Source organism: Macaca thibetana, chromosome 12 (assembly GCF_024542745.1).
Source record: "Macaca thibetana thibetana isolate TM-01 chromosome 12, ASM2454274v1, whole genome shotgun sequence".
Lineage (NCBI taxonomy): Eukaryota > Metazoa > Chordata > Mammalia > Primates > Cercopithecidae > Macaca > Macaca thibetana.
In genome coordinates, this window is record NC_065589.1 from 9,098,687 (window position 1) to 9,124,542 (window position 25,856).

The 25,856-nt window shown below is 41.6% G+C and overlaps 1 protein-coding gene across 8 annotated transcripts in view; it reads left to right on the forward strand.

Annotated features, from left to right (window-relative positions):
- Positions 1–25,856, forward strand: part of USP40 (ubiquitin specific peptidase 40) — a 93,682-nt gene that overhangs the window by 63,294 nt on the left and 4,532 nt on the right. For 4 of the 8 annotated variants that reach the window (XM_050752796.1, XM_050752797.1, XM_050752801.1 and 1 more), the window contains 10 exons: positions 1,225–1,261; positions 4,320–4,384; positions 6,110–6,184; positions 9,353–9,479; positions 11,613–11,707; positions 13,378–13,496; positions 14,671–14,736; positions 19,452–19,662; positions 19,803–19,898; positions 24,427–24,521. In XM_050752796.1, coding sequence (XP_050608753.1) covers positions 1,225–1,261; positions 4,320–4,384; positions 6,110–6,184; positions 9,353–9,479; positions 11,613–11,707; positions 13,378–13,496; positions 14,671–14,736; positions 19,452–19,662; positions 19,803–19,898; positions 24,427–24,521 — 986 coding nt within the window. The other 4 variants (XM_050752799.1, XM_050752800.1, XM_050752804.1 and 1 more) reach the window with 4 other exon arrangements.

Here is a 25,856-nt window from a genome sequence, read left to right on the forward strand (position 1 = left end):
TTCTTAGAATAATAAGCTTGCTTTCATTCACCCACCATCTTTTAGTATACTGTGTTTTTATTGTCATTTTCTAAACATTCTATAATTACATTTTAAAGCCTTCTTTTATTTTTTATCATACAAGTAATCATGGATTTCTTCTCACTTTTTAAACTTCTAGGGGATTAAAAGTCCCCCTTGGTTACCACTCTATTCTAGTCCTTTGTCTAGAAGTCACTGTTGCAATCAGATAACATCATCTTATTCACATCAGTAGAGTGTGTGTCCCTCCAGACCTTTGCTGTGCCTATACCAGCATGTGTCTATGTACGTACATACAGAATTGCAGAGTGTGCTTTGCTTCTGTGATTTCTTTTAAATTATAAATGGGATCACTTTGCGTGTATTATACTATAAATTTGTTTCACTTAAAATATTTTAAAGATCTTTTAAGATCAATATATATGAATCTGTTTTTTTCTTTGAACTGCTTTAAGACATTTCCTACTTTTTAAAAAATCTCCCATTAATGTGTATTTTGGTGGGGTTTTTTTTTTTTTTTTGCCATTTTTCTCTTATTACAAACAGTACAGCAATGACTATCCTTATTTTTGCTCTCTTTTGCTCTAGTGTAATAGAAATCAAATTGTATTTGCTCGCTTGTCCAAGATTTAATTAGCAATGTTTTTCCCTCAAGAAATTGTTTTAATTACTATTTTTGTTTCAGTTAAACTTTTGTTAATATTGTCTCATTTTTGCATTATGCCATGACATCACAGCTTGCACAATTCTTGTGAGTTTTAATATGGTCAGTTGTGTGTCATGGATGCTATGATCAGTTGTGTTTCATGGATGCTAAATAAAGGCTAATCTACTGTTATAGGATTCAGAGTTTAATGTCTATGAAATTAGCTTGATTAATCATATCTGGCCAAAGACACACAGTTAATCCTTATAGGAAGAAAGTCATGGTTCAAATCTGGGAGTTGGTGGATGAAACTTTGAACTAAGTCCTGCTTGCAAACACTGGAAATTGTTTTTTCCTCGTCCTGAATTGGCGCCATCTAGCCCTTAGAAAGGAAAGCTGACTCGCGTATTATCTTCTTAACTATGTCTATCTTTACCTATTCAAGAATCATTAAATATAGTCAGACTTAAATAGACCTAGGGTCCGAAAAGGGTATTTGTCCTAGAACTGTAATTCAGAAACAGAAAACTAACATTGGACATTGTTTTTCTTTACAGTGTTTAAAGTTAATGCTGGAGAAATCTGGCCTACAAGGTAAGTTACTTACCATGATGACATATTACTTAAAAGCCTAATAAAAATTTTTTGACAATTTTTTTCTCCAGGGTTATAGGAAAAAAAATTTACAGGGTGTGGAGAAATAAAAAGTAGTTTACACTTCCGTATGTACATAATGAATTCTCCTGGTTCTTGTTGGCATGCTGAAAGAAAACTAGTGGTATAGCTCTGAGTAGAGAACTTCGATAGGATCCAGCAAAGGTACAAAGTAGGAATGTTTTACAGTGTTGGTAGGAGTGTAAATTAGGCCAACCATTGTGGAAGACAGTGTGGCAACTCCTCAAAGACCTAAAACCAGAAATGCCATTGATCCAGCCATCCCATTACTGGGTATATACCCGAAGGAATATAAATCATTCTATTATAAAGATACATGCACGTGTATGTTCATTGCAGCACTATTCACAATAGCAAAGACATGGAATCAACCCAAATGCCCATCAATAATAGACTGGATAAAGACAATGTAGTACGTATATACACCATGGAATACTATGCAGCTATAGAAAGGAATGAGATTATGTCCTTTGCAGGGTCATGGATGGAGCTGGAAGTCATTATCCTCAGCACACTAATGCAGGAACAGAAAAGTAGACACCACATGTTCTCACTTATAAGTGGGAGCCAAACAATGAGAACACAATGACGTAGGGAAGGGAATAACAAACATCAGGGCCTGCTGGTGTAGGGGGGGTGTGGGGGTTGGGGAGGGAGAGCATCAGGAAAAATTGCTAATACATTCCAGGCTTAATACCTAGGTGATGGGTTGATAGGTGCAGCAAACCACCGTGGCACACGTTTACCTATGTAACAGACCTGCACATCCTGCACATGTACCCCAGAACTTAAAATAAAAATAAAAAATAAAAAGAAACAACACTAAGATGTATACCACCTGGAGCTACACAGGTCTTCCACTGATTCCTTTCAATTTCATTGATTCTAAATTTCAGTGCATTCTGTTTCATATCAGTATTTTTGTGGTATAGGTGAGGGAATGTAAAATGAATGAAAAAAAATAAATCTAAGATAACTGAAGCAGCTTTCCAGGTGAGATCATGTCAATGAGTTTAATGAGACCTCATTCTGATTTCAGTAGAACACTTTGCTGTTCTCAGACTTCATTAACTTGGAGGCCCGTAGCTTTGTTATCTGGAAAGGAACTTAAGATGCTCTGGATGCAGGACATTCTTCTAGAAGTTACACGCAACGTCTCACTTAACCTCGACAGCAGTCCTACCATGCAGGGGTTATCACACATGCCCACTTTATAGATGAGGAAGCAAAGGCTAAGAAAGGTGAAATGGTTTCCCCAGAGTTATACAGCAAGTATCTAGGTCATTCTGCTTTCACAACCCAAGTTCTTTTCACCATGCTGTACCGTGAAGTAATAGTGTTCACTTTTAACTTACTGGTGGCTTCTTAAAGGTACTTAAATTGAGTTTTTTAATTAATATAAACTTTTCTGTATTTAAAGCTAGAACTTGGCTGGGCGCAGTGGCTCATGCCTGTAATCCCAACAATTTGGGAGGCCGGGGAGGGTGGATCACTTGAGCCCAGGAGTTCGAGACCAGCTTGGGCAACATGGCGAAACCCCACCTCTACAAAAAATACAAAAATTAGCAGGATACAGTGGTGTGCACCTGTAGTCCCAGCTACTCAGGAGGCTAAAACAGGAGAATCACTTGAGCCTGAAAGGCGGAGGTTGCAGGGAGCTAAGATCGCATCATTGCACTCCAGACAGGAGTAAAATCCTGTCTCAGAAAAAAAAAAGAAAAAAGAAAAAACTAGAACTATCGATAAAGAAGGTCTGCAAACAAGAATATAGGGATTCAAAAACTGTGGCCTGTGCCGATAAATATGAGATCTGTTTTATTCTTTGGCTATTTCATGTTTTTGGTGAGTAGGGGGAGTTTTGTGTTCATAAACATTGCTATTATTTTTAATAACCAGGATTTCTTTCTTTTACTGCATTTAACTTTCTTCCCAACTCCAAAAAGTCTCTTTGCTTGCCTATTAGGATTAAAAAAGCAAAAAATTATCTTCTCATTTCACTAGTGCAGCAAGTATTCTGAAAAACAACTCTTTGATTAAAGTCAATTTAACATGTATAAATATTAACTTATACCAACTGTATGAAAATGCTATTCAGAAAGCACTAGCACTATGTTTTTGTTAGATTAACTTCTAAGTATATAGGAATAATTTTCTTGTACATATTGACAGTTGCTGGGCAATGTTAGCATCTATTTTCAGCCAAGACACTGAAATAAAACTCAATAATGCTTTGAGAAGGGATTCTATACTTATGTATGTATGTTCATATATGTATACTGATACATGATGTATGTATGTGGGTACACACAAATAAAGGTATAAAGTAAATACTGTATTAAGCTGGTGCAAAAGTAATTGCAGTTTTTGCCATCAAAAGTAAAGGCAGGCCAGGCGTGGTGGCTCATGCCTGTAATCCTAGCACTTTGGGAGGCTGAGGCAGGTAGATCACCTGAGGTCAGGAGTTTGAGACCAGCCTGGCCAACATGGTGAAACCCTGTCTCCACTAAAAATACAGAAAAATTAGCCAGGCATGGTGGTGTGCGCCTGTGGTCTCAGCTACTCAGGAGGCTGAGGCAGGCAGAAGAATCGCCTGAACCCGGGAGGCGGAGGTTGCAGTGAGCCGAGATCGCGCCACCATACTCCAGCCTGGGTGACAGAGTGAGAATCTGTCTCAAAAAAAAAAAAATAAAATAAAATAAAGGCAGAAACTACAATTACTTTTGCACCAACCTGATATAATAGTAGCAAGTGTTGTTTTTATTCATGAGTATACAGTTCTTCATGGGAGAGAGAGAAAATCAAATTGAGGAAATGTAATTTCTTTCATGCTCTGGAAGAGACAATTTACTTAAAAACTAATGAACACTTATCAGCAGATTAACCCCTTTTGATATTCACTTTTCCAGAAGGGCCATTCCTGACACTCTTAAAGCATATTCTGAATTTTTTTTTAATCCCGATTTTGACTCCTTTATAGGAGATGCCTGGCATTTACGAAAAATGGATTGGTGCTATGAAGCTGGGGAGCCTTTATGTGAAGAAGTAAGATGATTTCTATACATTGTACTCTTGCATATGATTATATTTATGTCATATTTTCGTACAAGGTACCCATTCCACTCATGAGAAAGCTTTAATTACTTTCTGTAGGATACAGTTATCTATGAATGGGTGTATTTTACTTTTTTCTTACTATAGTTTTTTGATAAAGGGGAAGTCTCAGTGCAGTGGGAACATTCTGACATCTGTGGTAAACTCCCTTGCCATGAGAGTATGCCTGTAGGAGGAGTAGTTCATGAGAAGGAAGAGAACTTCACAGAACAAATGACATTTGAGCTCATGAAGGAATTTTATAGATACACTCTGAAGTTTTGGCCCCTTAATGTTTTGATCTCAGAGTTTCTCTGTAAGGTAATGGTGGCAGAATTTGTCTTACCAACCATTCCTAAGTTAGGCTTTGGTCCAAATTCTTGATCCAGCCAAACTCTTAGGGTAGGCTTAGGAATAATTTTATCACAGGATAGTTGGAATCTGGTTAGTCATCTTGTTGGTCCACGTAGCATTATATTTCCCAGTTCAAACGCGTAGCCTTAGAAGTAGACCCAAAATAAAGCTCTCTGGGGAGTCTTAGGGAGCTGTGGTCAGCCGCCCTTTCCCCAGTCTTCACCTGCCTGCTTCCTGTTCTGTAAGAAGGGCCACTGAATGCCAGCAGAAGGTTGATTTAGGCAGCTATGCTGGGTCCTTGCACTGGAATGCTCTTTGCTGTTTAGCAGTCAGTAAGTCAATAGCGAGAGGCCCCTCTTGGGGCCTGGCCAGGAGTTTGACTGCCTGGAGTAAGAAGTGGACCTCAAAGCATCTTTAGGACATAAAATTTGGATGTCAGAAGAATATATTTACCCAAATAGCTTCAGCATGTTCTTCTCTATTAATTCCCAAATTGGCATCAAAGAATTCAGCCAGAAGCCAACTCATTACCCTTGGAACTGGCTTCTCATTCCAGCCTTGCCAGGTATCTTTCCCATCCTAATCTTTAAGAGTGAAATATGGTTTACCCTCCTTATCTTTCATTCTTCATGTTTCCTCTCGGCCTCCAAACTGTCATCTTTTGCACCCCTTCCATGACCATTCCCATGCTTGGCTCCAGGTCCAAGCTTTCGTATGCCTCTCACCTAAATTATTATTGCTTTCCTGGGCCCAGGCATTCCCTCTTCAATGTCATGCGTATTTCTGCCAAATTGATCTGGAAAATCTCCTCAGAAATCTTGTGTGGCTCCTTTATTTCTATTTCACGTCTTGTGGTTAGTGCCTGCCCTTCCAGTCCGGTGTGACCTCCTGGTACTTTCCACTCGAATCAGTGTGGCCTCAGCGCTTTACGAAAACAAGCCATATTTACTATCAACCTTAACTTGGCCCTTGTCCTTTTTTTAATGAGAAATTCCTTTTCTTATTTTCTCTAGCTTTCCAAATCCAACCCATCTTTTTAGGATGAATTAAAATGTCATCTTCTGTAAATCAGTCTCTCATTTCTCATCTCATCTAGCTTCCTTGCCTCAGATCTTTTGTCATACTTACAGCTTATGCCCCACAGTTTAACAAATAGTGCTGTACTGATTTTATAGTCTTAGCTTATTTCCTGTGTCTTCAATATCTGCTTTATTATTCATTTAATTTTTGAAAAGATAATAGAGGCATGGGGTTTTAAAAAGATCCAATGATCTGTTCCTTTCAGAAGTCATAAGTGACAAAAAAGCATTTCTGTCTTCCCAGGATGCAACACTGAAAGAACTTCTGATATGTTCTGGAGATACTTTGCTTTTAATTGAAGGACAACTTCCTCCTCCGGTAAGATTTTACTTCTGCATAGACATCTCGTAAGTAAAAATTATTGTTACCTGATTACAGAGATGATATAGCCTCATTTAGGGAAAACGGAGAAATTCAGACAGTCATGAAGAGAATAGAGAACTTTCCCCAAATGCTGTCAATCAGATATGTTTCCTAACTTATAAATATTCTCACACAAAATTAAAATCAATTATGTATAACATTTTTGTTTCCTGCTTTTTATATTTGACATTTTAACCTTCTCATAAAATCCAAAAATAATCATCATATCCAAGGTAATGTTTTACTAATTTAATTCATCTATATCCTCATTGTTGGAAACTTACCTTGTTTTTACTATTTTGTTTTTATAAATAGTACTGAAATGAGTCCTTCTGAAAAGAGTTCTAAATGTGGAATTCCTAAGTCCAGAGGTGTGACCTCTTTAAAGCCTTGATGTTATATGCAGTAGCATATGAGAGGGCTCATTTCACGCCCTTTAGTAAGCATTGCATAGCACTACTTTCTAAAACCTATATCGTTTCTTTTAAACTGAGGATGCACACAAAGGTGAACCCAAAAGAGAAACAAATGGCCCCAAATTCCAAGATTCAGATAACTATTTGCTTATGATTAGAAAATTCAGACAGTACAGAAGGCTATGAAATGAAAAGCAGAAATCACTCCTACACCTTTTCTCTCCAGAGAGAGCCACAGTTAGCTGATTTTTCATCATGTATTCTTCTGAGAAAAACATTACATGTATTTGTTTGCTGAAGGCAAATATGTGCATATCCTTTTTAAGTATTCTCTACATTGTTTTACACTTGTTTTGTTTGCTTTTATTCACTTACTGTATCTTGCGAAGCTCCTCACATCAGCACATACACACCTACCTTATTATTTTTCACAACTTTGTAGAATTCTATTATATTTTGTTCAATGGTCTTTAAAGTTAATTTTTGAATAGGCAGTACTCATGATACAAAATTCCAAGTGTTATGAAAAGCTGGGCCAGGAAAAGCAAGTGTCCCTACTGTCTCTGGCTCCAGCCACCCAGCATCCTCTCCCCAACAGGTGGCTGCTTTTCTCTGCATCCTTCCAAAGGACTGTGCTTTTTAATATACACACATACTTGCACACACTGAAGTGTGCTAGTTTTTCCCACCTCATTTTTTGTTACTGAATAATTTTAGTAGGTTTATTAAGAGATAAAAGGTAGGCAAGGTGCGGTGCCTCATGCCTGTAATTCCAGTACTTTGGGAGCCCAAGGCAGGCAAATCGCTTGAGTTTAGGAGTTCAAGACCAGCCTGGGCAACATGGTGAAACCCTGTCTCTTTTCAATAAAAATTTTAAAAGTAAAAAAAAAAAACAGATAAAACGTGTTATTGTTACAACACTTAATTTCAAACAATAAACAATGAGAATGTGAAGACTAACCATGTAAAATATTTTAAATACATAGTTCACTGTGTGTATACATAGCATATACATCCACACATACACATATTTATTCCTTTTTATTTGCACAAAAGATTATTTGCTAGGCAGCCTATTCTGTACCTAGATTTTTTCCATTAATATTTTATCTCCAAGTATATGCTGTAAAGCTATCTCATTCAATTTAGTAGCTTCATAATATTCCATTGTTTGGAGGACTATAATTTATTTAACCAGTCTCTTTTTGAAGAATATTTAGGCTGTTTCTAGTCTTTTGTTGATGCAAGTAACAATGTAAAAAATATATATATAATATATATAAAATACATATATATAATACACATATATATACTATATATATGCGCCATTTTGCTTGTATAATATGAGTATATCTACAGGATAAATTCCTAGAACTGAAATTGCACAGTCTTTTTTTTTTTTAAACAGGGTCTGGCTCTGTCACCCAGGCTGAAGTACAGTGGCATGATCACAGCTCACTGCAAGCTCGATCTGCTGGGCTCAAAGTGATCTTCCCACCATAGCCCCTAAGTAGCTAGGACTACAGGCACACTGTGCCTGGCTAGTTTTTAAACATTTTTTTATTTTTGTCTCACTTTGTTGCCCACACTGGTCTTGAACTCCTGGGCTTAATCGGTCCTCCCACCTCAGCCTCCCCAAAGTACTGGGGTTACAGGTGTGAGCCACCAAGCCCAGCAAAAAATGTTTTAAAGAGGGTCCTTGAAGTTGGTTCATGGTTCTTGGTCCCATAAACAATTTGCAAGAGTATTCTTGCATATATGGCTTTCTATGCATGCACTAGTGTATCAGAATGTAAATTCCTAAACATGGAATGGCTGGGTCAAAGGACTTGCACATTTTAAAATATGACAGGTATAGGCAAATTATTCTACAGAAACTTCTCTGCAGTTTATATTCCTGCTACCAATTTACAAGTGTTCAAGTTTACCCATATTTTCACCCACATAATTGTCTGGTTTTTGACAGTCTGCTAGGTGAAAAAAAATGGAATTTTGTTATTCTGATTTACATTTAATCGAATGAAGGTCAAATATTTGTTAATCTTCACTAATCTGATAAACAGAAAAATATTCTAATGCACATTTCTTGAACTATCTATTTTAAATGTTTTAGGTGGTTAATTTTTATTCTCATCTTCTATTGTTGGAAATTAAGTGCTGCAACAATAGCACCTTTTATCTCTTAATAAACCTGTGAAAATTCTTCACTAACAAAAAATGAGGTGGGAAGAACTAGCTCAATAAGTAAAACTGAAATTACAGGGTATGTGTAAGACAATGGGTTTATTTCCTTTAGTTTGTATCAGAAACCAAACTTAGATCAATGGGCTCTTGCATCTGTGTGATAAATGGCGCTGCTGGGACTGGTATCCTGGGTGAGCAGTGCTTGGACAGCGCCTGGAAACACTGGTATAGTGTGTTCAAGCAAATGCATTGCTCTTGTTTATGCTTCTCATTTATTTTATCTACTAAGATACTTCTAAGCAAGGGACATTTAGTACAGTCACCCCAAAGTCTGATTTTTATGATTTTAAATTTTTGATTGTAAAAACAACAAGTATAATTTATGACAGTTAATAAATCTAAGAGGAAAAATGGTAAGTTCAAGAACATCTTAGGTCATCAAGATGTTTCTTTCTATGGAAGTGAAAGTGGAGTTTCACTTAATCTTTGTAATCACAGCAGTTAAACATGCTCCATTCTTCAGGGTTTCCTGAAGGTGCCCATCTGGTGGTACCAGCTTCAGGGTCCCTCAGGACACTGTGAGAGTCATCAGGACCAGACCAACTGTACTTCCTCTCGGGGTGGAGTTTGGAGAGCCGCTTTCAGCCAAGGTGAGAACAGAATGGGATTTCAGCAGCCAGTGCATCATAAAGAGAAGTAAATTGACTGCCTGTGCTCTGAGAGTCAATTGAATTATTTATCTTTAAAATGTAAGATCTTGAAAATCAAGGCCTATTAATTTCATAAGTCATTCCAGACATCACATAATAACACCGGGCTATTTCTGTACATGTTCTGTAACCTCTGTAAAGCACTACATATCTTGTTTATTATTATATCAATATATTACACTTTCCAAAGACTTTTATGTATCTCTCAAGATCCTCAGGGCAACAGGGGCCCCATTTATCACCATGTACCAGAATACTGAGTCTTCAACCAATTCTAGTGATGTCATTTTAGCTCACAGGGGCAGAGACCAGGAGTCCACATCCTACATGTCTTCCAATCTTTCTGCCTCAAAACCCTCAGGAACTGCTTCTAGGGCATTTGACGTCATCTCACTGCCTTCTGAGAAGGAACACAGACAAGTACAAGCATGTTATCTTACTCAGCATTCAGCCACACACGTCACGATGGGCAGAAGTCACTATCAGTGAGTTCAGTTACCCTTGTACAAAGAGGAGTTCCACTTCATTATAAAGAAATGGAGCGAGTATGTTTTTAATAGGCCCAACTCTTTAGCTATGTTTTTCTTTTTATCCTGCTTACTTAGTTTTTCTGTGCTTTGAAGTATATTACTTATATTTCTTTTTAATCTTTTCAGCCTCGGTAATAAAATTAATATAAATGAGTCAAATTCTTATCTCCTTATTCTTTGAAGTTAGGATTATATGTATAGAGTAATGTTGAATGAGCTATAAAATTGGCATAAAGTTACTTTTTAGTTGGGTTACACTAGTTCATGTTAATTAATGCTAAAAATGCTTTGGTGATAGAATTCTAGTTACATATAGAATTGGATATAGATTGTAAAAGCGTGTTTAATCAGTATGTTTCTACATGAAAGTAAATAAAAGGTTTTTTTTTTGGTAATACATCTGTACACAACACATGGGAAATACACTCATGTGTCACTTAACAACATGAATATGTTTTGAGAAATGCATCGTCGGACGATTTCTTCATTGTGTGAACGTGGTAGAGTGATTTACACAAACCTAGATGGTAGAGCCTCCTACACACCTAGGCTATGTAGTGTAGCCTATTGCTCGTAGGCTGCAGACCTGTACAGCAGCTTATTGTACTGAATACTGAAGGCAGTCATAACACAGTGGCAAGTGTTTATGTATCTAAACAGAAAAAGGTACAGTGAAAATATGGTATTATAATCTTATAGGATCACATCATATGTGTGGTCTTTGACCAAATCATTGTGTAGCATGTGATTATATATTTCATTCTTTAGAATTTCCTAAAATTGTCTTTCCGGTAGTGTCAGCCTGTAATTTCCTTAAGACACAAGAAGAACTTCTTATGCACTTAGTTGACTTCTAATCTCTCTGTAATTTCTTGCCATGCATTAGTGGCATGCTCAGCAGTAAAGACAATTAAAGCAAAAATAAGTGAAGACAGTCTAAATTTAGTTGTCAGCTTTTATATTGTTTTTGATGAGAAAGCATTGTGTTTTTCCCTTTTTTTTTTTAACAAACTTGGCAAGGCCTTCTTATTGTCAAGATTTCGTTATAAGTAAACATTTATTGGACACTTACTATGTGACATCCATTGTACCGGGAACTGGGAGAGAAGATAGATGGCCTGCCTCCTCTTGAAAATTCTGTTGTTTTGAGGGGGCAGATTAAACATCTGCACATAGGCAAACAGACAGACAGACACACACACACACAGACACACACACGAGGAACAAGTTGGGATGAGTGTTATGAGAGGAAAACAGGAAGCTAACATACAGAATGCAGGCAGCGTATCCTACCCAAAAAGTCCTTTTTGAGGAAGGAGAGAATGTGGAAAAGTACATTCGAGGTAGGGGCATAAGTGTCAAATACCTCATGGGGTTCTGCCTGCTCACCTGCCAGACAGGGCCTCCTCACAAGACTTGGATGCAGAGGCTTTTGAGTGGAATTTTAATAACCTATTTACGACATCAAAACATGGCGGTGTATTTCAGAAACACAAAATAAGTTTCAAGTTCCTTGTAAACATCCCGCTCTGTCCTTTGGAAGGTGCTTCTGTGAATGAGCCTGCGCCAGTTTCTCTCCTCTACTTGGGAGACGTAGAGATCTCAGAAGATGCCGCGCTGGCGGAGCTGAAGTCTCAGGTCAGACTTCTTCCTGCACCAGAACTGAGTGGTAATGTGGCTTCTTCCAGTGAGATATTAATCTGTTCTTCTATCTCCTTTTCCCTCAATTACAGTCGGTTCTGATATGGCATTTGTCATATGCCATGTTCAGTGGTAAGTACCCACAGGCAACACATGCCCGTGGTGCAGACGGCTCCTCGTGGCCTCACTGGTCCCTCCTCTGACAGGCATGCTGTGCTTTCGTTTCAATCTGTCCTCAGTAACTTGCGGCTTTTGTTCATTTTTATTTTTTTAGGGAAACATGGTTTCTTGGAACATTTGTAAAGCATTCACTCTATCCCTTTATTTACATTGTTTGTGTACCATTGTGACCCATGTGTTAAATGTTGTTACGAAACACTGTGTTACCAGTTTTCCAGGAGGTTAGAACCCCAGCTTTATGTTAGGATACTAAACTAGATATTCTAGATATTGTGTTGTTTCTTATGCATTAACATTCACAGAGAAGGAGGGTTTTACCCAAATGGAAAGGCTGGATTAAGTACAACACAGTGTTGAAGAAGCATCCGCCTACTATTGGACTGAAATGAGCATTCCTTTCTTCTCTTAGAGGAGAAATTGTAGGGCCCTGTATATGACTAGTGGTTGTTGATGTTTGGCTTTTGTGCGCCCTCAGTACATGAAATACCCTTCCTCGAGAAAAAGCATACATTGGCTGGGTGTGGCGGCTCATGCCTGTAATCCCAGCACTTTAGGAGTCTGAGACAGGTGGATCACTTGAGGTCAGGAGTTTGGGACTAACCTGGCCAACATGGTAAAACCCCGTCTCTACTAAAAGTACAAAAAAAAAAAAAAAATTAGCCTGGCATGGTGGCAGGCACCTGTAATCCGAGCTACTTGGGAGGCTGAAGCAGGAGAATCACTTGAACCCGGGAGAGGGAGGTTGCGGTGAGCTGAGATGGCGCCACTGCACTTCAGGCTGAGTGACAGAGTGAGACTCCGTCTCAAAAAAAAAAAGAAAAGAAAAGAAAGGAGAAAAGAAAAAGCAGACAGCCTTATTCTCATGAGAACAAGTGGGAAGATACTTTTTTCCTAATATTAAGTTGAAAGATATAAAGTTGCTGTTTTTAGGTCAAAAAATGGATGAATATTGGTAATTTTAGAGGCTCCAACCAAAGTATATCAGTAGGGGCTAAAAGTGATCCCTTCAGAATTAGAACAAGCAGTTTGGGCCTACTGATTGCAGCCAAAGATTGTGAAGTATTTCAAAATCAAAAGCTGAGTCATCAGTAAACACTGGTGGAGAACTGCATTGGCACGGAAGAAGGCTGATGAGTCCCTCGCTATACTATTAGCTCTGCCCTGGTGAATTCTACTCACGTGGAAGTTAATTCCAAAGTTTCATTGTTTAAACATGATGATTAAAAAGACGCTTTTGACTCAGCTTTAGAGATAGGGAACTCACTTCTTTCTCAAGCTGATTTCAGTGCCGAGGAATATGAAGACCTCTCAGGGTTAGTGTCATTTAAGAGAGAGAGATTCCTGTGACTTTTTAAATGATGTTCTCATTACTTGAGATACTCCTTCCCTGAGGTGTCACTGTGTAGTGCTTCGTTTTTTTTCTAAAACAGTATGTTTTGAAGAGTGCTTTTTAAAACCATTGGAGAAATGTCTGTTTCTTTTTCTAGGCCATGACCTTGCCCCCATTCCTGGAGTTCGGTGTCCCGTCCCCAGCCCACCTCAGAGCCTGGACAGTGGAGAGGAAGCGCCCAGGCAGGCTTTTACGAACTGACCGGCAGCCGCTCAGGTGGGTTCCTTGCTGGACAAGGAACAGCAACGCCGTCCCTCTCTGCTGCTGCCGCCCTGGCTGGTGCAGGACATGGAGGAGGAATGCGTCTTCTGAGCTGAGTGAAAACAAAGCCCATTCCTGGTCATGCCATGCTTATGACTTGGGTGGCACTTTTCATCATAAACTCCAGCAAGACTTCAGTTTTCCATGTTAAGCATAAATGTAGTGTTGTATATTTTTTCTGTGCTCCAGTGACTGTGACATTATATAACTTAAAAGCATTTGGAGTGAGATGGAAAGTAGGAGCAGCTGTTTCTCACTGAGAAATGTTGGATTCAGCTGATCCTCCTTCCGAACCTTTGAACTTAAAGAGCAGGTTTGGGTCATTTCCTTTGCAAAAAGCAGCCCTGAGGCTTTCTTTCTATTCTTTCTGTTCTTTCTATTCTTTCTCTCTTTCTTTCTCTTTCTCTCTTTCTCTCTCTTTCTCTCTCTCTCTCTCTCCCCTCCCTTCCCTCCCTCTCTTTCTCTTTCTCTCTCTCTCTCTGTATCTCTCTCTCTCCATTTTCTTTCCTTTTCTTTCTTTTTTTAATAGACAGGGTCTGGCTCTGTCGCCCGGGCTGGAATGCCGTGGCGTGATCATGGCTCAACTACAGCCTCAACCTCCTGGGCTCAAGTGATCCTTCCACCTCAACCTCCTGTGTAACTGGGACCTCAGGCATGTGCCATGACACCAGGCTAATTTTTTATTATGACGAGGTCTCCCTTTGTTGCCCAGTCTGGTCGCGAACCCCTAACCTCAAGTAATTCTTCCACCTTGGCCTCCCAAAGTGCTGGGGCTACTGGCGTGAGCCACTGTGCCTGGCCAAGGCTGCTTTTAATCAGCTCTGATTACCACCCCAAAGTGACTGGCATGAGAATCTTAACCCCGGCTGAACGGAGGGAAATTTCTTTGGCAGTTTGGCCATCTTCCCAGAGCCAGACCTACATGTTTAGTAAGAAATGACTCAAGTATCTAAATAATCACCACAGCAAGGATTCTCATTTTTTTCCCTTTTCCAAAAGTTTGGGTGTTCTTATAAGTACTCAGAAAACAATCCTTTGCTTAAGAAAAAAGCTTAAAATTGGGGGAAAAAAAATTCAAGAAAATTAAATGTTATGTCACTCAATACTATCTTGTTTCACTTATTATCAGGGAATATAAACTAGGACGGAGAATTGAGATCTGCTTAGAGCCCCTTCAGAAAGGAGAAAACTTGGGGTAAGAAAGTCTACTTTGCATCTAAAGTGATACACACATATCTTAACATAGTTTGCCTTTTTAAGGTTTAACAACTTAATAGTGTAGTATTTTTTCACTGCTTCTAAGTAGCCTAGCAACTTCAAACAGAGCGTGTTCTAGAAATATGTATGTCTGGCATCTAAAACTTGGAACTTATTCTCCCATAAAAACAGTAAGGGAGAATTAATTTTTCAGTAACCACCAGGTGCATATTGACCCAATGATGACCCTGAAGTGTCAGCAAGAGACCCACCCGCAGCTGTCATCAGTGTGTCAGACAGTCCACCATCCAACGGATTTATCATCGTCCCGTCACTCTGCCCCCTTATTCCACTTTCTTCATCCTAGTATCACCTGACATATCTCTACTTACTAATTTATGTGTATCTGTCTTCTACTACTAGAATATAAGAACTTAATTTATTAATTGCTATATCCTCAATACCTAGAATAGTAATCGTGCCCATGTCATAGTCAATAATTATTTATTAAGTAAAGATGCACCCAAAATTGTCTACAATCAAACCATCTTGTTCTTTTTTCGCTGTAGGAAAATATTTTGCAAGTCCTTTTGTAAATATCATGAACTATTAAGATTTGCTCTACCTGTTACGATGTGAATATCCTTCTTTTGGTCTGCTTGTGATATGAGAAAGTTCTCTTTCAACCATGTCTAACCTGTGTTTAATTTTAGTGTTTTTATAAAAATGCATTCTTTTTTTTTGTTATTATACTTTAAGTTCTAGGGTACATGTGTACAACGTGCAGGTTTGTTACATATGTATACATGTGCCATGTTGGTGTGCTGTACCCATTAACTCGTTTACATTAGGTATATCTTCTAATGCTATCCCTCCCCACCCCCCCACAATAGGACCTGGTGTGTGATGATCCCCTACCTGTGTCCAAGTGATCTCATTGTTCAGTTCCCACCTATGAGTGAGAACATGCAGTGTTTGGTTTTCTGTTCTTGGAATAGTTTGCTGACAATGATGGTTTCCAGCTGCATCCATGTCCCTACAAAGGACACGAACTCATCCTTTTTTATGGCTGCATGGTATTCCATGGTGTATGTGTGCCACATTTTCTTAATCCAGTCTGTCACTGATGGACATTTAGGTTGATTCCAAGTCTTTGCTATTGTAATAGTGCCGCAATAAATATATGTTGTGTGTGTCTTTATAGCAGCATGATTTATAATCTTTTGGGTATATCCCCAGTAATGGGATGGCTGGGTCAAATGGTATTTCTAGTTCTACATCCTTGAGGAATCGCCACACTGTTTTCCACAATGGTTGAACTAGTTTACAGTCCCACCAACAGTGTAAAAGTGTTCCTATTTCTCCACATCTTCTCCAGCACCTATTGTTTCCTGATTTTTTAATGATTGCCATTCTAACTGGTGTGAGATGGTATCTCATTGTGGTTTTGATTTTCATTTCTCTGATGGCCAGTGATGATGAGCATTTTTTCATGTGTCTGTTGGCTGTATGAATGTCTTCTTTTGAGAAGTGTCTGTTTGTATCTTTTGCCCACTTTTTGATGGGGTGGTTTGTTTTTTTCTTGTAAATTTGACTGAGTTCTGTATAGGTTCTAGATATTAGCCCTTTGTCAGATGAGTAGATTGCAAAAATGTTCTCCCATTCTGTAGGTTGCCTGTTCCCTCTGATGGTAGTTTCTTTTGCTGTGCAGAAGCTCTTTAGTTTAATTAGGTTCCATTTGTCAATTTTGGATTCCGTTACCATTGCTTTTAGTGTTTTAGACATGAAGTCCTTGCCCATGCCTGTGTCCTGAATGGTATTACCTAGGGTTTCTTCCAGGATTTTTATGGTTTTAGGTCTAACATTTAAGTCTCTAATCCATCTTGAATTAATTTTCATATAAGGAGTAAGGAAAGGATCCAGTTTTAGCTTTCTACTCATGGCTAGCCAATTTTCCCAGCACCATTTATTAAATAGGGAATCCTTTCTCCATTTCTTGTTTCTGTCAGGTTTGTCAAAGATCAGATGGCTGTAGATGTGTGGTATTATTTCTGAGGGCTCTGTTCTGTTCCATTGGTCTATATCTCTGTTTTGGTACCAGTACCATGCTGTTTTGGTTACTGTAGCTTTGTAGTATAGTTTGAAGTCAGGTAGCATGATGCCTCCAGCTTTGTTCTTTTGGCTTAGGATTGTCTTGGCAATGCGGGGTCTCTTTTGGTTCCATATGAACTTTAAAGCAGTTTTTTCCAGTTCTGTGAAGAAAATCATTGGTAGCTTAATGGGGATGGCATTGAATCTATAAATTACCTTGGGCAATATGGCCATTTTCACAATATTGATTCTTCCTATCCATGAGCATGGTATGTTCTTCCATTTGTTTGTGTCCTCTTTTATTTCACTGAGCAGTGGTTTGTAGTTCTCCTTGAAGAGGTCCTTTACATCCTTTGTAAGTTGGATTCCTAGGTATTGTATTCTCTTTGAACCTATTGTGAATGGGAGTTCATTCATGATTTGGCTCTCTGTTTGTCTGTTACTGGTGTATAAGAATGCTTGTGATTTTTGCACATTGATTTTGTATCCTGAGACTTTGCTGAAGTTGCTTATCAGCTTAAGGAGATTTTGGGCTGAGACAATGGGATTTTCTAAATATACAATCATGTCATCTGCAAATAGGGACAATTTGACTTCTTCTTTTCCTAACTGAATACCCTTTATTTCTTTCTCTTGCCTGATTGCTGTAGCCAGAACTTCCAACGCTACGTTGAATAGGAGTGGTGAGAGAGGGCATCCCTGTCTTGTGCCAGTTTTCAAAGGGAATGCTTCCAGTTTTTGCCCATTCAGTATGATATTGGCTATGGGTTTGTCATAAATAGCTCTTATTATTTTGAGATACGTTCCATCAATACCGAATTTACTGAGAGTTTTTAGCATGAAGGGCTGTTGAATTTTGTCAAAGGCCTTTTCTGCATCTATTGAAATAATCATGTGGTTTTTGTCTTTGGTTCTGTTGATATGATGGATTACATTTATTGATTTGCCTATGTTGAACCAGCCTTGCATCCCAGGGATGAAGCCCACTTGATCATGGTGGATAAGCTTTTTGATGTGCTGCTGGATTCAGTTTGCCAGTATTTTATTGAGGATTTTTGCATCGATGTTCATCAGGGATATTGGTCTAAAATTCTCTTTTTTTGTTGCATTCTTAATACAAGTTGTACAACCAGAAATAGTTTCCTGGAAGGGAATTCTAGGATCAGATGATGTGGGAATTTTAAACCTCTTAAAATAGTTAAATATTTTCTCAGGCAAGTTGTTCCAGAGTATGAGTATTTATTTTACCTCACCCACAAACCATTGTTGACTATTTCATCGTCTAGGTGTTTCCTAAATTGATAAATGAAAGATGATTATCTTGTTCTCATTTGCTCCAGTGCTTTGATAACTAGTAAGTTCAGGCATTTTTGCAAACTGTATTTTGTGAGTGCATGAATGAGTTATTTCGAGTATTTTGCCTGCTCCTGTAATGAAGTCTAAAGGAAAAGCTCTCTTGGAATTTGTGTGAGCTCTTTATGATTTTGACCCTTTGTCACAATGGTTGTAAGCAGTGTCGGGTTTTGATAGACACAGTGCCTTTGCCCTTTTGAAGAGCAGCTGTGTGCCTCCTCAGGCCCCTTCCATGGGCTCTTCTGTCCTTGGCCAACTTCCAGGGCACTCCTGCTCTCAAGGAGGCCTCTAGTCCCTCCTGTTTCTCTCCAGCAGCCTCTGTCCTCTCCTTGGCAACTTCAGCATCTGTGCCGATGCCCTTTCCGTCCTCTGGCTGCACTGTGCTGGGCTCCGGGCCTGGGCCTCACTCCCTGGTCAGCAGCCCCCTCCCCCATGGGGACATGGGGCTGTGCAGCCTCTGCTCTTGCACTCTGCGCTCCCCTGATTCCATGGGCCCACATCTTCCCATGAGCTCTCTTTCTTACAGTCATTTCATTTCTCTCATTTTGTCACCTCTTTTGATGGTAAAAACACTTAACAGAAGTATCGAGAAACCATTCATTGTCTCAGCATCCTAAGAACCAGTCTTCATTTCCCCTTGCTGCCTTCCAGTTCTTATCTATAGCTTTTCCTCCATGGCCTGTGCTGACCTCTGCACGCCTCTGTTCCTCCTGCCTTGCTGAGTGTTGTTCTTTCTGCTCCTCCTCCTAAGGTTTCCCATCTCCCACAGCTGCAGTCTTGTCTGTCACCCACCCCATGTCTCTCTTCCCAATTCCAACCCTCAGGTTCTTCTCCCTGGCTACCTCAGCACCTCATATTTACAGCCCCCAAGTCAAGGGCATAACTGCCTACTTCGAGCCTGCTCTCCTCCTGCTGGCTGCTGGGCTATCAGGCCAGGCCCCTCTCACCCTGTCCCCCTCCGCCACATCGTCCCTGCTCAGGCTGCCGCCTCTTTCCTTTTCTCTTGCACTGAGGAAGGTTTCCTACCCTGTCTGGGGGGCTCTGCTGTGGACCAAGAGTGGGATCTTCACTTCCGCTCTTCATCAAGGCTGAAGGAAATTGAACTGTGAAATAAGAGTTTGCCACTAGCATCCAGCATTTAGGGAAAAATCTCTCCTTATAAAAACCAGAAAAGCTGGAGGGGAAGCTTTGCCCACTATGCCTCAAGTTACCACGTGGTTTTGTTTGTTTGTTTGTTTGGATCTGGCACTTGACAGTTTTCTGGTGCAGCCCCCAGGACGTGCTGCTGAGGACACAGGTGCGCATCCCTGGTGAGAGGACCTACGCCCCTGCCCTGGACCTGGTGTGGAATGCGGCCCAGGGCGGGACTGCCGGCTCCCTGAGGCAGAGAGTTGCTGATTTCTATTGTCTTCCCGTGGAGAAGATTGAAATTGCCAAATACTTTCCCGAAAAGTTCGAGTGGCTTCCGATATCTAGCTGGGTAAAGTTGTGGGGCTGACTCAGAGAAATTGGGGCTTACTGGCCTAGCAATGAGGTTATGCAATTTTTCACGGTGATGGAGAATTTAGTGAGAACTTGAGGTTGAGTTTTGCTTATTTAAGATGTTTGATTTTCCCATAGAACCAACAAATAACCAAGAGGAAAAAGAAAAAAAAACAAGATTATTTGCAAGGGGCACCATATTACTTGAAAGACGGAGATACTATTGGTGTTAAGGTAAGTTGTTTAACAGCAAATTTACCACTTTGACAAGACACGAGGGTCACATGATTTTATAGAGACGTTTTATTGAATCTTTAAGACACAGATAATCCCATTTTATACAAGTTGTTTCAGAGAATGCATAAAAAAGAGGGAAAACTGGACAGCTGACTTTCCAAGGCCACTGGAGCCTCAGCATCCAAACTGCCAAGGACAGTAAAATACCATACAGATCAGTTTCACTTCTGACCATAAATGTAAAATTCTAAGTAAAATACTACCAAGTTCAGCCCTGCAAGTATGTTTTTAAAAAAACTACTGTGTGTGGCCAGGCGCGGTGGCTCATGCCTGTAATCCCAGCACTTTGGGAGGCCAAAGCAGGCGGATCACAAGGTCAGGAGATCGAGACCATCCTGGCTAACACGGTGAAACCCCGTCTCTACTAAAAATACAAAAAATTAGCTGGGCGTGGTGGCGGGCGCCTGTAGTCCCAGCTACTCGGGAGCCTGAGGCAGGAGAATTGTGTGAACCCGGGAGGCGGAGCTTGCAATGAGCTGAGATGGCGCCACTGCACTCCAGCCTGGGCGACAGAGTGAGACTGCATCTCAAAATAAATAAATAAATAAATAAATAAATAAATAAATAAATAAATAAATGCTACTGTGTGACATGATGTCAGAGTAGGTCATCCAAGGAATGTGAGGAGGGCAGCATGAAGAATAGATTATGTAAGAAATAATCCTGCCAGACTCAAGAGATGCAGAAAAAGCATAAAATAAAATTTATTATTAAAAACCCGATGTTCATTCATGACTTTAAAAAAGAACTTAGAGCAAACTAGGAATAGAAAGAAACGCCTTAACCTGATGCACGTATCTACCCAAAACCTCTAGCAGCAGCACTGTGACAGCTTCAGAAGCTTCCATTTTCATGAAAGTGGGGCCCAAAGTAAGGATCCCCTAGCCGCCCCTTCTGTTTCACACTGTACTAACCAACACAGGCAATGAGTTACCTCCCTCCCCACCAAAAGAGAAGTAAATAAAAATTGAAAGAGCAGTAAAAGAAATGTGAAAAGGAAAATATAAAACTGTTCTTACAAAGGAGATTCAAGGTCGGGTGCGGTGGCTCATGCCTGTAATCCCAACACTTTGGGAGGCCGAGGTAGGTGGATCACTTGAGCCCAGGAGTTCAAGACCAGCCTGGACAACATGGTGAAACCTGGTCTCTACAAAAAAATACAAAAATTAGCAGGGCGTGTTAGCACACACCTGTAGTCCCAGTTACTCAGGAGGCTGAGCTAGGAGGAACACTTGAGCTAGGGAGGTGGATGTTGCAGTGAGCCGAGATCGTGCCACTGCACTGCAGTCCAGGCAACAGAGATCCTGTCTCCAAAAAAAAAAGAAAAAAAAAAAAAAGGAAACTCAAGAGACTACACAGATAAATGATTAGATCTGATAGAGGAGTTCAAAAGGTTCCAAGATGAGTATAAAACCTATACAAAACCTTACTTAGCAGTGTTAAAGGAAGCTTCTGTTAAGCCACGTCATGTTCTTGGAAGGGAAAGCTCACGATAGTAAAGGTATCAGTTCTTCCCAAGTCTGTAAATTCAGTGAAATTCCAACGAAAATCCACATAGATTAGATCAAATAAAACTAATAGCATAAATTCATACATGAGAGCAAAGGACCAAAGAGCTAAGATTTTCTTTTTATTTTTTTGAGACAGCATCTCACTCTGTTGCCCAGGCTGGAGTGCAGTGGCATGATCTCGGCTCACTGCGAGAAGAAAAGGACAGGGTCCTTGCCTTACCAAGTGTTGACTGTCACAGCTGTGATGACAGTGTAGCATGCAGGCACGGGTAGATACGCAGGCTCATGGACAGGGTGGAAAGCCCAGAAACAGAATCACAGATGTAAGGAAACGTGACAGATACTTGAGGTAACATTTTAAAATGGGTTATTCAATGAATGGTGCTGGGAAAATTAGTTATCTATGTAGGAAAATCATATTCATGAATTTTCATAACCATAAAATAAATTTTATACAAGTTGAGTATCTATGATTCAAGATGCTTGGGACCAGAGCTGTTTCCGATCTCAGGTTTTTTTCAGGTTTTGGAATATTTGCATTATACTTAACGGTTGAGCCTCCCTAATCCCAAATTCTGAAATCTGAAATGCACCATTGAGTTTCAGATTTCTGGATTACGGATGCTTGACTTGAATCAGCGTCCGGCCCCATAAAACCTGTACTTACCTCTGCTCACACCATAGTCAACAGGCAATCCAGTTGAGGACTTAAATGTGAAAAGTACTCATTTTCGATCTTGTCTTCTATTTTTTTATGTTTTGAGATGGGGTGTCACTCTGTCACCCAGGTTGGAGTGCAGTAGCGCGATTTCCACTCACCGTAACGTCTGCCTTACGGGCTCAAGCGATCCTCCCACCTCAGCCTCCCAAATAGCTGGGACCACAGGCACGTGCCATTACGCCCAGCTAATTTTTTGTATTTTTGGTAGAGACAGGGTTATGCGGTGTTGCCCAAGCTGGTCTTGAACTCCTGAGTTCAGGCAGTTCACCTGCCTCAGCCTCCCAAAGAGCTGGGATTACAGGCGTGAGCCACCACTCCTGGCAAGAAGGATTTCTTAAACAAAAAGTGCAAACCATAAGAGAATCAATAAATTTCATTACATTAGAAGTGAGAACTTTTGTTCATCAAAGGAAACCATAAAAAACAGTGAAAAGGGAAGTCACAAATGGGGGAGAGACATATGCAGTAAGACAGCAGAGGGTTATTCTCCAGCATAGACAGCAGATCTTCTGCAAATCTGTTATCAAAAAATAACCCACTAGAGAAGTGGGCCAAGGTTATCACCTGGCAGTTCACAGAGGAGAACAGAATGGCCAGGAAACACATGAAAAGAGAACCAGCTTGCCAAGTGAGCAGGGAGCTGCAGAATCCAGCAGGGAGCTGCCCTTGCTAATGAGACCATGGGCACTCCCACACACATGGCCGGGCGCAGTGGCTCACGCCTGTAATCCCAGCACTCTTGGAAGCCAAGGCAGGCAGATCACTTGCACTCAGGAGTTTGAGACCAGCCCGGGCAACGTGGCAAAACCCAACTTCTTGAGTGGCTAAGGCAGGAGGATCACTTGACCCCAGGAGATGGAGGTTGTAGTGAGCTGAGATCACGCCACTGCACTCCAGCCAGGGTGGCAGAGTCAGACCCTGTGTCAAAAACAAAAAAACTCCCGTGGGAGCACAAGCTACTCTGGAGAGCAGTTTGGTGTTTTTTTCGTATACAGATGCCCATCGATACAACCAAGGAGTCCCACTCCTAGCTATATTCCCTAGAATAACTCACCCATAGGTGTATGGAGACACGTGGATATGCTCACTGAAGCATTACAGGAATAGAATGAAGTGGAAAGAAATTGACAGGGTTTTTTTGTTGCTGTCTGTCTGTTTGTTTGTTTTTGAGATAGAGTCTCACTCTGTCGCCCAGGCTGGAGTGCAGTGGCGTGATCTTGACTCACTGCAACCTCCGCCTCCCGAGTTCAAGCGATTCTCCTGCCTCAGTCTCCCATTCCCCAGCCTCAGCCCCCCCACAATTTTTAAAACTTGTGTCATGTGCAATTTGCTGGAACAGAAATTATAATATTTGCTTATCAGTGTACTAGAATAGAGATTAGAATATTTGACACAACATGTTCCTAGCAGAGGTGGGGCACTGAGAAGTAGCCAGACCCTCCTGCAGAGCTTGGTTCATATCTCAGTCATTGAAGAGTTTAACTGTGATGTGTAGCCAGAGCCAGCTCCCCGCCTCCACACCTGAGAATGCAGCCAGCAACCTGGGCAACCCCAAGCACAAATCCCACAGGCCCTGCACTGTGTCTTTCCTGGCACGCACTTCCCTTCCTGGGTGCGCCCCGAGGCATCCTCCCTGTGGGCAGCATTTATGGAAATAACATGCGTGTGGAAAATGACCTGCAAGTCCTGGGAAAGGGAGGAGGCTTGCCCAGTCACGAGAACCCATGGAGCAGCCTGTGTTTGTGAAACCCTGCGGTGAAGGCTTGCAGGAGGTGCCAAGGAAGTAAAGCCAAGTTCATGCCTCTCAGAAGCTGGGGCTGACTATAGAAATACAGAGGCGAGAACAGACTGACAGTGTCTATACAGCAAACAGCAGTGCTTCTGGCACAGCAGTGAGAGATCCGTGTGCCAATGTAGATGATCTCTGTGCTTCATGTTCTTGCCTGGTAGCCCTTTAAAGTGCCCCTGTGTGGCCACTCCCAGTGGAAGCTTCTGGAGCTGAAGGGAAAGGTCAGATGGCTGGAAATTAATTTCCCTTGTGGAGCTCTTCTTGCCACCCTCGAGTTTGTTTTCATCGAGCAAGAGGATTTTTTTAAAATCAGTTATTCACCTAGTTTATGTAAATTTGAATCTGTCCTTTTGTCCATATAGGTAGTTTTTTAAACATGCCTCTTTTAAATATAGGCTAAAAAGATGTCAGAAAACACTGCTCATTACTTCTTTTGAAATGTAGAATCTCCTGGTTGACGACAACGATGATTTCAGTACAATCAGAGATGACATTGGAAAAGAAAAGCAGAAACAACGGGCCCTGGGGAGGAGGCAAAGGTAATTGCTGGGGTCTGCACAGACGTGCAGCTGACAGAGCCCTCTCTGACTCACTCCTGCTTGGAAACTGATAGGGACCGGAAACTCTTGTTCATTCAGGGTGCACACAAAGCACGCCAGTGTGGCAGGTCCTTCTCCGCCCCCTGAGTTCTTTCCTCTCCTTGAGTGCCGCCTCCTGGAGCTTTCTGTGGAACAGGTGAAGTCCGCGTGGACTGCAGAGGCGCGATGAGGAGCCTGCCATCTGCGGTCACACGGTCACCCTCCCTCCTCCCCACACGCAGCCTCGCCCTCTGCCTGGGTCTTGGCTTTCCCTTCAGGTTCCCACGCCCTCTGGTCTCCAGAACCACCCCGGCCTGCCGCCACCTCGGCCTGCCGCCACCTCGGCCCTGCTGTGGGCTCCCTGTCCTCCTCCCGCTCTCTCCAAGGTTCCCGAGGGCCTGGCCACTTCTCCAGGGTACACTGCCGTGGCTTCAGCGCTGCTACTCCCGCTTCCTCCAGGACACTGCCTCACCCCTGGCCACCAGGACTCCACTGCCACAGGCCGTCTTCTACCTCTGCTCAGGACTCCTTCCCTCTCTCCCTCCTCCCGGCTCTGGCGCTGCCTGCCCTTGCCTGGCTCTGCGCTCACTGCCACTGGAGGAAGCAGGTGCTGCTTGCAGTCAGGCCAAGCCACAGGTTCTGTGCCCAGCCAGCTGTCTTCAGACCTCCAGGCCACACACAGCCCCCAGGAACTTGCACTCTGCACACCCGGAACTGGGGTGTGAGGCTCAGTTCCCGCTGCTCAGCTCACCACCACCACAAGTCCTGGGACCTGCCCATGGCATCAGCTCCGAGCAGGCTGCACCAGAGGCCCCCAGGCACCCTCATCTTCCCCCACGCCCCGACTCAGGGACTCTGGGTCTCTCCTAAATCTGCCTTTCATTCTGTTCTGTTTCTGCCCTGGTGGATTTCATCTTTTCTTTTCCTGCCCAAATGACTGCAGGAGCTTGATCTGGCCCCGCTCACCCTAATCCCCCTCTCCTCCCACCCCTCAGTATCTTGGCTGCCCATATGCCAGGGACTGCATGCCCTCTGCCGCTGGGGGTGTCTGGGGAAGAGAGGTCCCAGTTGGAGGTGGCAGGGCAGGCGGGCGTGACCTTGTGACCGTGGCAGAGGTGAGGGTTCGAGCGTGACTAGAGGCTGCTGGAGGGTATGAAGGGGGACGTGTTGACATGATCGCTGGCTGCTTTGTGGTGAGTAGATTCTAGGAGGTAGAAGTAGAATCAGGAAGCCGAGGGAGGAGATTCCCTGAGTGAAGATGACGGCGGGTAGGGACTGCGTGAGCTCCGCAAGCAG